At 33.4% G+C, this 13,801-nt stretch overlaps 2 protein-coding genes across 2 annotated transcripts; both read left to right on the forward strand.

Moving 5' to 3' along the window:
* Positions 1–45: 45 nt before the first annotated feature.
* On the forward strand, positions 46–1,683 carry LOC114180914 (retrovirus-related Pol polyprotein from transposon 17.6). The gene has a single exon (XM_028067208.1). The coding sequence runs from the start codon at positions 46–48 to the stop codon at positions 1,681–1,683; it is 1,638 nt and encodes a 545-aa protein (XP_027923009.1).
* Positions 1,684–8,541: 6,858 nt separating this feature from the next.
* On the forward strand, positions 8,542–10,329 carry LOC114182759 (bidirectional sugar transporter SWEET7b-like). The gene is made up of 6 exons (XM_028069689.1): positions 8,542–8,654; positions 8,970–9,006; positions 9,118–9,334; positions 9,584–9,745; positions 9,913–10,035; positions 10,125–10,329. Exons 1-6 carry the CDS (start codon positions 8,612–8,614, stop codon positions 10,260–10,262), a joined length of 720 nt encoding a protein of 239 aa, XP_027925490.1. The 5' UTR covers positions 8,542–8,611; the 3' UTR covers positions 10,263–10,329.
* Positions 10,330–13,801: the final 3,472 nt, after the last annotated feature.

Genomic DNA, 13,801 nt, shown 5'->3' on the forward strand with positions numbered 1-13,801 from the left:
TTAGCCAACGTAATATTGGTAAAAAAGGCAAATGGAAAATGGCGGATGTGTACAGACTACACCAACCTCAACAAGGCGTGCCCTAAAGATACATACCCTCTCCCAAGCATCGACAGATTGGTAGACAGTGCAGCTGGACACAGGGTGCTCAGTTTTCTGGATGCGTACTCTGGGTACAATCAAATTCCAATGTATCCTCCCGACAAAGAAAAAACGGCATTCATCATGGAAGAAGCTAACTTTTACTATGAAGTCATGCCTTTTGGACTAAAAAATGCTAGCGCCACATACCAGCGGTTAATGGACAAGGTGTTTCGTCATCTCATCGGTAAATGTATGGAGGTCTACGTCAACGACATGGTAGTCATGTCAGATTCATTCGAACAACACGTCAAAGATTTGGATGAGGTCTTGGCAGCTGTACGGAAGTATGACATGAGACTGAATCCAGAAAAGTGTGTTTTCGGGGTTGCAGGCGGAAAGTTCTTGGGTTTCATGTTAACCCACAGGGGAATAGAGGCCAACCCCGATAAGTGCCAAACGGTTGTCAACATGAGGAGTCCATCCAACATCAAGGAGATACAGAGATTGGTAGGGAGGCTAACTGCGTTGTCACGTTTTATGCCTAAATTAGCAGAAAGAATCCAGCCAATGCTGAAGCTCCTGAAAAAAGCACAAAAATTCGTATGGGATGAGGCTTGCGAGCAATCTTTCCAATCACTAAAGGAATATTTGTCTTCTCCCCCAGTACTACAGAAGCCTAGCAAGGGGAAACCCCTGTTAGTATATCTAGCCATCTCTACCAATGCTGTCAGCGCGGCCATTGTACAAGATCATGCAGAGGACCAGCAACCCGTATACTTTATCAGCAAAGCCCTACATGATGCAGAACTGCGGTACCAGATAGTGGAGAAGGTAATCCTAGCACTTGTGATAACAACCAGACGACTGCGACCGTACTTTCAGGGGAACGAGGTAATAGTCAAGTCTGACTACCCCATACACAAAGTCTTAAGGCGACCCGACCTCGCCGGCCGAATGGTTGGGTGGTCCGTGGAACTATCTGAGTATCATCTTCGATGTGAAGCTCGAGGGCCGATCAAAGGGCAATGCCTGACAGACTTTGTCAACGAATTAACGGGAGATCCTGACGTACGCGAGGAAGGTTGGATCCTGTCGGTGGATGGCTCCTCAAACGCGAAAGGCGGGGGCGCTGGGATTGTTTTGCAAGGACCGAATGATTTACTACTCGAACAAGCTTTGCGCTTTGGCTTTAAACCCTCTAACAATCAGGCAGAATATGAGGCATTAATCGCAGGGTTGACCCTCGCAGCAGACATGGGAGCAAATACGGTGACATGTCGAACTGATTCGCAATTGGTCGTAGGACACTTGGACGACACTTTCCAGGTAAAGGACCCCCTCCTATTACGATATTATCACGTTGTGCAGGGCATGTTGAACAGATTCAGAACAACAAGCGTAAAGCATGTTGATAGAGCCCAAAATGCCAGAGCCGACTTGCTCTCGAAGTTAGCAACTACCAAAGTCAAGGGACAACATCATACAGTGATCCATGCCACACTCGACCGTCCTACTATAACTTTGGCAGAATGCAATACTACTGAGACAGTCGCACCAGAGGAGAAAGGGTGGATGACTCCTATTATACAGTTCATTTAACACGGTGACACAGATGGAATTGATGACCCTATCATGCGTAGGAAAGCTTCTCGATTCACTTTGGTTGGTGAAGAATTGTACAAACGGGGTTTCTCCAACCCTCTGTTAAAATGCGTCACAAACCACCAAGCCCAGTATATTATGGAAGAGTTACACACGGGAATCTGTGGCTTACATTCAGGATCGAGAACCATGGCAGCTCGGGTATTACGAGCAGGATACTATTGGCCGACTGTCAAGGAAGACTGCGAGAAGTACGTAAGGAAGTGCACCCAGTGCCAACAACATGGTAACATGATACATCTCAAGTCAGAGGAGTTGCACGGTATTACCTCCCCTTGGCCTTTCGCCAAGTGGGGCATGGATATTCTAGGGCCCTTCAGCCCAGGGAAAGGTCAGGTAAAATTCTTGTTGGTAGCTATAGACTACTTTACTAAATGGATTGAGGCGGAGCCACTGGCCCTGATCACGGCCCAGCAGGTACAAAAATTTGTCTGGAAGAATATAGTGTGCAGGTTTGGCATACCAAGCATCGTCATAATGGACAATGGTAGACAGTTCATCGACAAGGGGCTAGCTGAGTTCTATAGGGGACTCCATATACAACATATAACCAGCTCAGTCGAACACCCACAAACAAATGGGCGAGCCGAAGCAGCGAACAAGGTCATACTGCGAGAACTTAAAAAGAGGTTGGGAGATGCCAAAGAAAGGTGGGCTGACGAGTTATTAGAAGTCTTATGGACATATCGCTGCACCGCTCAGTCAACAACACAAGAGACACCCTACTGCTTAGCATATGGAGTAGACGCAATGATTCCGGTCGAGATTGGAGAGCCCTTTTTACGGCGCCGCCTGTTCGACGCGCGTCTTAATGAAGAAAGTATGCTAACAAGCCTGGACCTGGTTCAAGAGCTCCGAGATCAAGTTCGCATTCAGGAGGAAGCATCTAAATTAAGGGCCCAACGCCGCTATAATACTAAAGTCAAACCCCGATCTTTTCACCAGGGAGATCTAGTATGGCGTATGGCAAGTGCCGCTCGGAAGCACGAGGGGAAGTTCTCGCCCAATTGGGAAGGACCATTCCGAATCAGCGAAGCCGTGGGGAACGGCGCATACAGGTTGGAGCACCTATCCGGTGCCCCTGTCCCGGCCACCTGGAACGCCTCACATCTCAAGTTTTATTATAGTTAGTTTGCCAAACATTTATTTTTCAGACTCTTTTGTGATTTTAATTGCGCAATAAATGATGTACTCTTTCCTACCTTGATCTTTTTTCCCTAAGGAGGGTTTTTGGTCAAGAAGGTTTTAACGAGGCATCATAGTCATAAATAAAGCATGATCATTTCATTTTCCTATAATTATCTTATCTATTGTCAACAAATGCATATATCTTGATCAAGAACAAATAACTGGCAAGATTTCACACTCTCTCATGGGAAAGGAAGCTTCATCGAACTAGATGATCCCCCCATACCTATACCAATAGGAAAGGAAGCTTCATCGCCCTAGATGATCCCCCCATACAAGCCAAACCCTAAGGTAAATACACAAACAAAAGCTTAAGGAGCAGATAACGTAAAAGAAAATGCAATCCTGGCCAGAAGTGGCCGAGTACATCCCGGCCAGGTACGGCCGAGCACATCCCGACCAACAGTGGCCAGCCACATCACGGCCCAAAGTGGCCGAACGCATCTCACCTTCACCTGCAAATACAAATAGCAACATACAAAGAGGCACACGCAACAGATGCAAACACAAAAGTCTAAAAGAAAGTTCAAAGCACCACATCCAAGCATATAATGTGTGTTAATACATGTCCAACAAATAGAAAAGTAAAGCTCGCGAAACAGTTTCTAAAAATACGAAAATACAAAGTAACATATCAATCCTCGGGGGTAGGTTTCTGTTGCCCAGCCACAGGAATGTCCTCCACAGCCATGACGGAACCCTGGTACACATCCTCATCAATATTGAAACGCCCATCTCCCGCATTAAAGTTAAAGTAGTGAGCAGCCTGGCGTAGGGCCTTGTGGAAACCTTCCTCGTGCTGGGACATCACGTACCCCTCCAACTGGTAAATCCGGCCAGCCTTCTCAGCGTTATCCCTCTTCTCAGCGGCCAGCTCCTCCTCTAGACGCTCCAAAGCCGCCTGGGAATCCTCATCTTTCTTCTCAAAATCCCTGCAGCGCGCCTTCAAGATATTACGCTCTGCTAGTAGCTGTGATCGTTCATTTTTTACACTTCCCAACTGAAGTGAAACCTCTTGCCTCCTGCTATTGGACTCGGCTAAATCCCTCTATAAACTCTCTATCTCAGCAGCCAGTTTGCTTGTCTCTGGCAGTTGGCTTAGCATTGTGTTCAGATGGCGACCCATCACCATCGCCTTGGCGTGAAATTCATTCAGCGCGTACAACACAGTCTCAGGACGCATGGCTGAAACAATCTCAGCCTCCTCCGACGATAAAGAAACCTCTATGCCTTGGTTAATTTTGAGTTGTGCATCAAACATCGCAGACAGAGCATCAGCCGCACCGTCAACAGAGGAAGTGCCTCGAGACTTCTTGGGGGAGGATGACCGAGGAGTACTCGACCTTGCGGCACAATCCCTACTGTTAGGATGCAGCTGGGTGGGAGCTACATTCAGCACCCGTAGCACTCCCATTGTAAAATCATCGAAGGGAAGACGCACATGCAAATCAGAGACTAAGGTAGAATACATGTAGAAAAAGTCATGCGAATGACCTTCTCGACCGTGACACACACTATCCCCACTCCTGGCTCGCTCTACACTAATAACACGATCGTCTACTGTATCAGCTAGAATATCATACTTCTTACGAAAATCAACTATGGTGGCAGATTTACTAAACCTAGACAGCGGGAGTTTCACCCGGGGATCTACCCACTCGTACCCCGGGTGACGCAGGGCCGAGAACTCCTCGGCACCCACAGAGTCCTCATCATCCCTCTGCACACTATTACTACACGGGGAGTCAGACAAGGTCCCCTCCTCCTCAGAGTCGCTATGCCTACTGGAAAGATAATAAGCAGAGGAGGACGACATACCTGAGATGGCGCAGACGGGAAAGGCTTGGCTGGTGGTGGCTCACTTCCTAAATGACTCCTTTGTCTCACAATGTTAAGACCCCACCTCTATTTATAGTGGACCACTCTCACAAAAGTAGCCCGCTCATCACCATGAGATCTCGCTGCATCCAACGGTTGTCGGCAAATCTCCTTTAAAACTTCCCACCTAAACAACCTCATTATGACAAGACAGCCTCGAACGACGAGCCAAGTTAATATTTTCTCTTTCCCCATACTTAAAATAAGACTCATAAATGCATATGGTTGGGAACGTCTCGGCACCATTTCCAAAGGCAGTACATCATAGCCTCTTGTGAACTTCGTTCACTACGAGCCTAGGGGGGCTGGTGTTAGTACATGGCCGAGTAGTACTCGGCCTAATGAGAAGAAACTGGCCGGGATCATCCCGGCCCAGATAGGGGCGTCCCCACGTGATGGACCAACCGCAAAGGGCTTGGTTCCAGCGCAGCGCTGGCAGCCCAGTAAGCGCAGCGGCCGTGTGCTTCCCGGCCCTTGTGGCCGAGTACACCCCAGCCCAAGGGGCAGCGGGCTGAACATGCGTTACAGAGGGGCATCATGCCAACAGACGACCAAGAAAGGAAGGAGTTGATATTGGAGAAGTACAGACGGCCAAGAAAGGAAGGAGTTGATATTTGAGAAGTATAGACGGCCAAACCCTAAAAAGGAAGGAACTGATATGTGAAAAGTACAGATGGACAAACTCTGGAATGGAAAGAACTGATCTTTATTAAAGGCACAAAAGAACAATTCCTGCCAATAAGGAAAGAGCCGATGCGTGCAACCTCAATCGGAAAAGAAGGAATCGATCCTCAAATACAAACGGCCCGCAAATATTAATAACAGGTCCATTAAGAAATCAGTATAAATTAAGGCCTAGTGAACAGGTAAAGGTACACTTTTCTGATTAATTTACTACTACCCATATCAATCACTCTCTAACTTGAGCGTCGGAGTGCCTGCAGGTACCCCCACCCCCGGAGTGCATACGGTTGGGAGTGCAGACGGCTGGGAGTCTCAGGAGGAGTCCAGGGAGGAACAGGAGGAGGTTCGACACAGAGGGTTCTTGAGACCGTCTGGTTCCGCACCTAAATAGTATGGATCAGGTACAAAAAAAATTTTAATTAATAAAATGATATGCTAAGGTGACATGACAAAACAAGATATTAACCACATCAACCACTTAAGAGCTTCAATTTTTCCATTAAGATAACAACTTAAGTGTGCGGAAACTCAATTGAAAAAATTGAATTTATTGAGTATTCAATATACCACAAAATTAATTTATTAAATAATTTATATAAAATTCAATTAAAAATTCATAAATTTATCAAGAAATTAAAATATAATTAAACCTTAAATTTAAATTCACAGTAAATGATATAATTATATAAAATTTATTAAAAAATAAAATTTATGTTTTTTAGATTTTTTTTTTGTAATTATAAGTATAATTTTTTAAAATAATTAAAGTTTTATTAAATTTATTTTTTAATTGTATTTTTTTAATATTTATTTGGATAAGTCCTTTTATTAAAATAAGTAATGAATACGCTTTAGTTTTATTTTTTTAGAGTTTTTTTTCATTTTTTCATTTAAATTATTATTACATTGAATTTGTTTATAATTTTTTTTGTGCATAATTTTTTTATATAAGATAAATTGATAGGATATCTAATATGGAATCTTTATATAAAATAATTTAATAAAAATATTAGTTATTTTACTTTAGAGTGTTTATTTTCTTTATAATTTTTATTATGCTTAATCAAATGAAATAATGTAATAAATATTAGTTACTTTATTTAAAAAATTTGGGTTAAATATGTTGTTGGTCCCTTAACTTTTAGTGAATTTTGGAATTAGTCAATTTCGAAAACTTTGGACTAATTTAGTCATTTATCTTTTGAAATACGTGGATTTAGTTCTTTTAATCAAATTTTATTATGTTTATTTGATGTTTTGTATGCATTTCAGTATTGTATTTGAGTTGTTTATACTGTTTGACACATTTTTGCTTTAATGTTAAGTTAAATACTATCATAAAACGAGTTTAAAATGTAAAATAAATTTAATAAAATTTGATTAAAAGAACTAAATCCTCGTATTTCGAGTTCGAGAGATGAATGACTAAATTGGTCAAAATTTCGAGATAGACTAATTCCAAAGTTCACTCAAAGTTAAGAGATAAAAAACATATTTAACCTAAAATTTTAAACTTTTTATTGTGTGAGAAAGTATATTGACCAAATAATTAAAAATATAATAGAAAAATAATATAGAAATTAATGTAGATTTTATTTGTTTATTTTTAGTTGACTTAAACTTAAAATATATTCCAATATTATTATGAAATATCTTTAAGATATTAAATAAAATATAATAACTGATTATTATATTTTATTGTATCTTCAAGACATGATATAATAATTTATTATCTAATGTTTTTAAAATATTAAAATATAATTAATTATCTAAAATAACTAACTCAACAAAAATGGAAAATAGTGTAATAATTAATATTTATATAAAATTAAAATAAATGATAATAAAACAAATTTAAATTGTAAGAAAAATATAAATTAAATAAAACATAACCCAAAAAATAACTGGGTTTTAATTTATAGATTAAAAACTTTTAAAATATTTTATCGGTAAAATTAAATCTTTGAAACTAATTTATAAATTAATTAAATAACTATTATTTACTTTAAAATTATACTTTTAAAAGTCAGTTATGTACGTAAGGTGAGATAATATGACATGGAATGATAAGATGAAAAAAGCAGAGAAAAAAAAAACTCTAATTATTTTTACTATTCGATATACACATATAATAAATTAAATTTAAATTTTATAAATAATGTAGCTCTTAATCCTAGATAGACATATTAGACTCACATGATATTATGGGTTGAATCATTCTTCAATTTGATTTTTGTAACTCGTCAATAAATTGTCAAGGGTTATAATTTTGTCCTTATGAATTAGGAAACGATAACATCCAATTACATGGATAATATAATTTTGTAAAAGTTATTAAACTTTTAAAAACATGTTCTCAATTAAATAAATTTTAGAAACTCTTCATTCAATATGAATTTTTATTTCTTTCATTTTAATTTATTTATAATAAAATTAAATTTAACTTAGTTTTATTAAAATAAAATAAACAATTTAATAAGATAAAATGTGTTTCCGTTTATATAATATAAATTAATCTTACTTTTAAATGTGAGGTTTTAATACGTTTTGTCAAACGAGAATCAATAACTCAAGTAATACAATAAATTCAAATATATATCTTATAATACATTTTTAATAACTCTAATATTATATTAAAATAGTCAAATTAAACCTAAATTAACCTTAAAATCAAATTAATAAGTCAAATTTGTCTTTCCTCTAACCTATAATGAATTAAATTATAATTTCAAAATAACGACACTAAATATATATTTTTTATTTATTTTTGTATGAAAAACAAAAAACAGTTTTGTGAAACTGTTTCGGTTGAGAATGAAACTGTATCTGTTAAAAATAGAAGAAGATAAGTCAGATAGATTTAATGAGAAGAGGAAAATTATTATAATTGTTAAGTTTTAACGATACAACTAAAATTAATTATGTATAATAAAATACTTTAATAATAAAATTTATCTTAATTATCTTTTAAAACCCTTTCTTCTTCGCAGAAAAACTCTATAAAACAAAAAACCCTCTTTCCTTCATTTCTGTGTCAAACCTCACTCACGAAAAACGCATTGTGTTTCTATTTCCTTCTCTCCATTTCTCCGTGTTTTCTGCGTTGCTTTCGAAAATGGTGAGCGCTTCAGTAGCTCGCAACATCATCGGAATCATAGGTTCGTCTCTCTTCCAAGCTGCAACTCCAAATTTTGAACAAGCATATGCTTCTTAATCGACTTTTTTTTTTTTTCTGTTCAACTTTTGATTTACATCGTGGATCGGTCGCATTTCGCTTCGTTTGCGCGGTAGAGCTTGATTCTAGCAAGGAGAACTTGAACTTCAGTTTCAATTAATGCTTGCCATTTCTGTGTAGTTTTTTATGCATGAATTTTGTTGTTTAATCGATTTATGTATGAAAACTTTGTGGTTTATCGTATGCATATCATACAGTCTTTTTTTGACGTCCTGATCAATTTTTTTTTCTTCTTCAGGAAATGTCATCTCCTTCGGCTTGTTCTTCTCACCAGCGTAATCAATCTTACTTTTCCTGCATTTACTCCGATCCCTAAAATATACCTTTTTATTAGTATAATTTTAAAAAAAAATTATATATAGGTTAATTATTTGAATGAATTGCAGCCCAACATTCTACAAAATTATAAAGCAGAAGTCGGTGGAGGAGTTCAAGCCTGATCCTTACATAGCTACGGTATTGAACTGTGCGTTTTGGGTGTTGTATGGAATGCCATTTGTGCACCCAAACAGTCTTTTGGTGGTGACCATCAACAGCGTTGGACTTGTGATCGAGTTCGTCTATCTTGCTATATTTCTCATCTATGCAACCAACAAAGGACGGGTATATTCATGCACTTCTCCTACCATCAATTTCTTAAAAATTAATATTAATGATTGATTCAAATTCTTTACCAATTTTTTTTTACTCCTAAGCATCACACTGTATTAATATTTTAAATATTTTTTAATATATTTTAAAATATTAAAATTAGTAATCAGTATGAAAACTACTAGGTACAGTAATAGCAAAAAAAAAATCATGAGAAAATTCAAATTTTCATGCTTACGCATCTCTCTTCTCTTACTTCAGAAAAAGGTGTCGATTTTACTTCTGAGCGAGGCTATTTTCTTTGCTACAATTATTCTCATAACAATGCTAGCACTGCATGGCTCCAAGCGAAGGTCGTTGATTGTTGGCATCGTCTGCGATGTCTTCAATGTGATGATGTATGTTTCTCCTCTTACAATCATAGTGAGTCTTCAATCTCTACGATTACATCATCACGTATTTAAAAGTTCCATTCCACGTCAATTTGTTTAGATTGAATTAGACTTAAAAAGTTATTTTTTTACGTGATAAAGTAACTTTTCTTTCGAAAACTCATAATGGTGTTGGTATATATATAAATAAATGATCAGGCTAAGGTTATAAAAACGAAGAGTGTGAAATACATGCCATTCTGGCTATCTCTGGCGAACTTTCTTAATGGTGTGTGCTGGACCACATATGCTCTTATCCACCCCTTCGACATCTATGTTCTGGTAATTAGTTACTTCACTTTTCACTTTTCATTTTTCATTTCTGTTTATTTTAGTTCTTGAATGAAATAATGTTGTTACCATTGTTGCAGATCAGTAACAGCATTGGCGTAGTCTCTGGACTGGTTCAGCTCATCTTGTATGCTTCCTACTGTTGGAGAGGAGAAAACAATGATGATAACACAACTGAGGTTCAACTCTCTCAACGCCCCCGAGATCTTGAAGCTTGATTTTTTCTTTTCATTTATATTTTTATGTGTTTCGTATATATCACTTGTGCTTTTATATGCGTTTCATTTTAAACCACTATAGATACAGATGATATATACAAGGAAATTATTTTTTCACTACTAAATTTTGACAATCTTCTCTCACAACTTTAGGTATTATTTTTTAAGTTGTTTTTCATTTTCTCATTTTCAATATTCCAAAACCACTTAGAAGATGACAACTCATGTTGTAATAAAAAATTGTCAAAATTTAGTAGTCAAAATATCATTATCCTATGGTGTTGCTTCAATTATTTCTCTATTTCTCGGAAAATATAATATTTTGACAAATATTTTTTTAACATCGACAAATTACCTATTTAGATGAAAAAAAAACCATTTTACTATTTTATTTTTTTAAAATAAAAAATAATCTATTTAATTTTATTTATAAAAATTTTATCAAGTTTGTCAAAATAAAATTTGTCCAAAAATAATTTTTCCTATCTGGTCATTATATATCCAAGCTTAAGATCTTTTACCTCGTCTATGCTTCTACTGATCAATTACCTAATAAAATAATGTAATGATTAACTTTTAATCTTTTAATTCTTTTTTTAATAAGTAAAGACTAATTAATTCATCATTGTAAATTATTTATATAGAGAGAATAATTTTTAAATAGGTTTTAACCATACAGATTTTCTAATTTTTGTTATTTTGGAAATCTACAATAAATGAATTATCTTTTTTTTTTTAACATTCTTTACTATTCCACAGTTAAGAATTTGTTAGAAGATTGCACAAACTTTGTGCAATCTTAATAATAGATGTAAAACAATAAAAATAAAACCAATGAATATCCATATACATATCTTATAGACTATTTACAAATTTCTTTAATTCCTGAGTTCATACAAAACAGTTTTCGATCCAAGAAAAATAAAAAACACAATTATACAACTTTTTTTTAGTTCATCACAAGGCTACCTATTCTCAAATTTGATACATATACATTTCATTTTCGAAATTAGACGTAATTATTTTCAAAGCTTTAACGACTTCCTAATTCAATAATTTTTTAAAAGAAATAGTTCTTTCAGTAAAAAAACTTAATATACTCGTTGGATGATTTTGTCGACTATCATAGTTACTCTAATTAATTCCTAATAAGTTCCGAAGAATAATATCGGTACTATTTAATATGTTTAATCTTTTACACGATCAACATTTTCTTTAATTTTTAAAGATAGAGACATATCTTTTTTTTATTTACGATAAAATAACAATTACATTTATTTATTTTTTAAAATACAAATTTTGTGACATTTCAAATTTATAACATAATACTTTTCAATACATCATCATTATTAGGTAATATAATTACTTTATTATTTCTAAATTCTTAATTTATCGTATAGATAATACAATATTGATTGATATAAAAAATAAATAAAAGTATGCACTATACTAATTTATAACTAAATAAAATCTAAAATTTAATTACAAAACAAGTTCATGTAATAACAAAGTAATCATGATAAATTTTCTACTTATATATTTTATAAACTAAATATTATTAATTATAATTAGTTTAGAAATTAGAGCGTCTCTGATATTTAGTTAATAAAATTTTAGCTATTCAGAAATTAATCTCTAATTTAGAATTAGAGATTAATTTAAAATCGATAACAATAGGAACTAAGTAAAATAGTTTAAAATAATATTAAAGATTAATTTAGACTCAAATTTAATAAAATATTTTTAATTTGTAAAATAGTATTTAACTTAATCAATATAAAAATTAATTATTTTGGTCTTTGAAATTAATTATTGTTTTATAATTTTCGTATAGTAATTATTTTCTCAATAGAAAATAAACATATTCAAGGAAAACATATAAAAGAAGAAGAAAAATTAAGTGCGTGATTAAATTTTGAATCATATTGCATTAAGTTTTTTTTTTTTAATTTAGGTAAAGAAAACGAGACATCTCTGGATTGTTTACCATCGTTCTTATTATAAAATGTATCAATATCATATTTAATTATTTATTTATTATTATTATTATTATTTAATGGAATATTTTTAACCTCATCTTTAATTATTTTATATTATTTATAGATGTATATATATATATATATATATATATATATATATATATATATATATATATATAATGTATTTCTTAACCTTAATTTATAATATAAATTTGTTGCTGGTGAATAAATATTAATTATATCTATATATATATTAGAGAGATCGTGATTATTAATAATGTACTATAATATAAAGAATCACCCGATCATTATAATGAAAGATGAGTACTATTATCCAGTATTGTGAGAAGTAGTGAAACATAATCTCTTAATAATATTAATCGGAAATAATATATTTGATTAAATATAATTATATTTAATATCATAATTTTATTTTTCATTAATGTGAATTTAATAATGTTCGTTGTGTTTTAAATAATATTTAATTTCAATTATGCGATGGTTGTGTAGAGGTTTGATTTTATGTGTGTGTGTGTATATATAAGATTATATTATTAATTATAATCAAAAGTTTTCATTTAAATATGATTGTTTTCCTTTCTATATGTTTGTAGATAAAGGGCATGACATGTGTCTTGCATTCTTTGTATGCTATGTCTAATTACAATTACTATCCTTATTGGAACTTATTATAATTACTATCGCATTCTTTATATTTATGCTATGTTTAAGATATTTTAATATGAATATGAAGAATTTAAAATTTTTTGAATTATGTAATACAATAGATTCAAATATCAGCTTTAATAAATTTTGAATATACTATTAAATAATATATTAAAATAGTAAAATTAAACCTAAATTAACCTTAAAAATCAAATTAATAAATAAAGTTTGCCTTCCCTTCCCTCCAACCTATAATGGATTAAATTATAGTTTCAAAAATATTTTTTATTTATAATTTACAAAAATACCTACGTTAGTTTTTTGTGTGAAAAAAAAAAAAAACTTTTGTGTTTATGTAATCTCAAAACTGTATCCGTTAAAAATAGAAGATAAGTTTGATAGATTGATGAGAAGAGGATAATTATTACTATTGTTAACTTTTAACAATGCAACTAAAATTAATAATAAAACTTAAGTTAATTATCTTTTAAAAGCTAAGATATTCAAATATCTTGACAGAAAAACTATAAAATAAAACCCTTATTTTTTTTTACTCACTCACACAATGCTTCCTCTTTCATTATCCTATCATTCATGCATTATTTTCCTATAATAAATTTCTTCCTTCTTAGAAAAATAAATTCCATTACTTTTCAAATTCCAAAATTATATTTGAGATGGTAAAGTTAATGATAATGTGTAGCATACCTTATTAAGTATTTAAAGTAGAGAAGGTAAGTTTGAGATCTTTTACATCTTCTTTGCTTTTATTACATCACTTACGTAATGAAATATGTCATCATTAACTTTTAACTATTTTTTAACAAGTAAAGGCTAATTAGTTCATGTTTATTTATGATTAGAGATAACAATTTTTAAATAGGTTTTAACCAT

Source organism: Vigna unguiculata, chromosome 4 (genome assembly GCF_004118075.2).
Source record: "Vigna unguiculata cultivar IT97K-499-35 chromosome 4, ASM411807v1, whole genome shotgun sequence".
NCBI classification, from domain to species: Eukaryota; Viridiplantae; Streptophyta; class Magnoliopsida; order Fabales; family Fabaceae; genus Vigna; species Vigna unguiculata.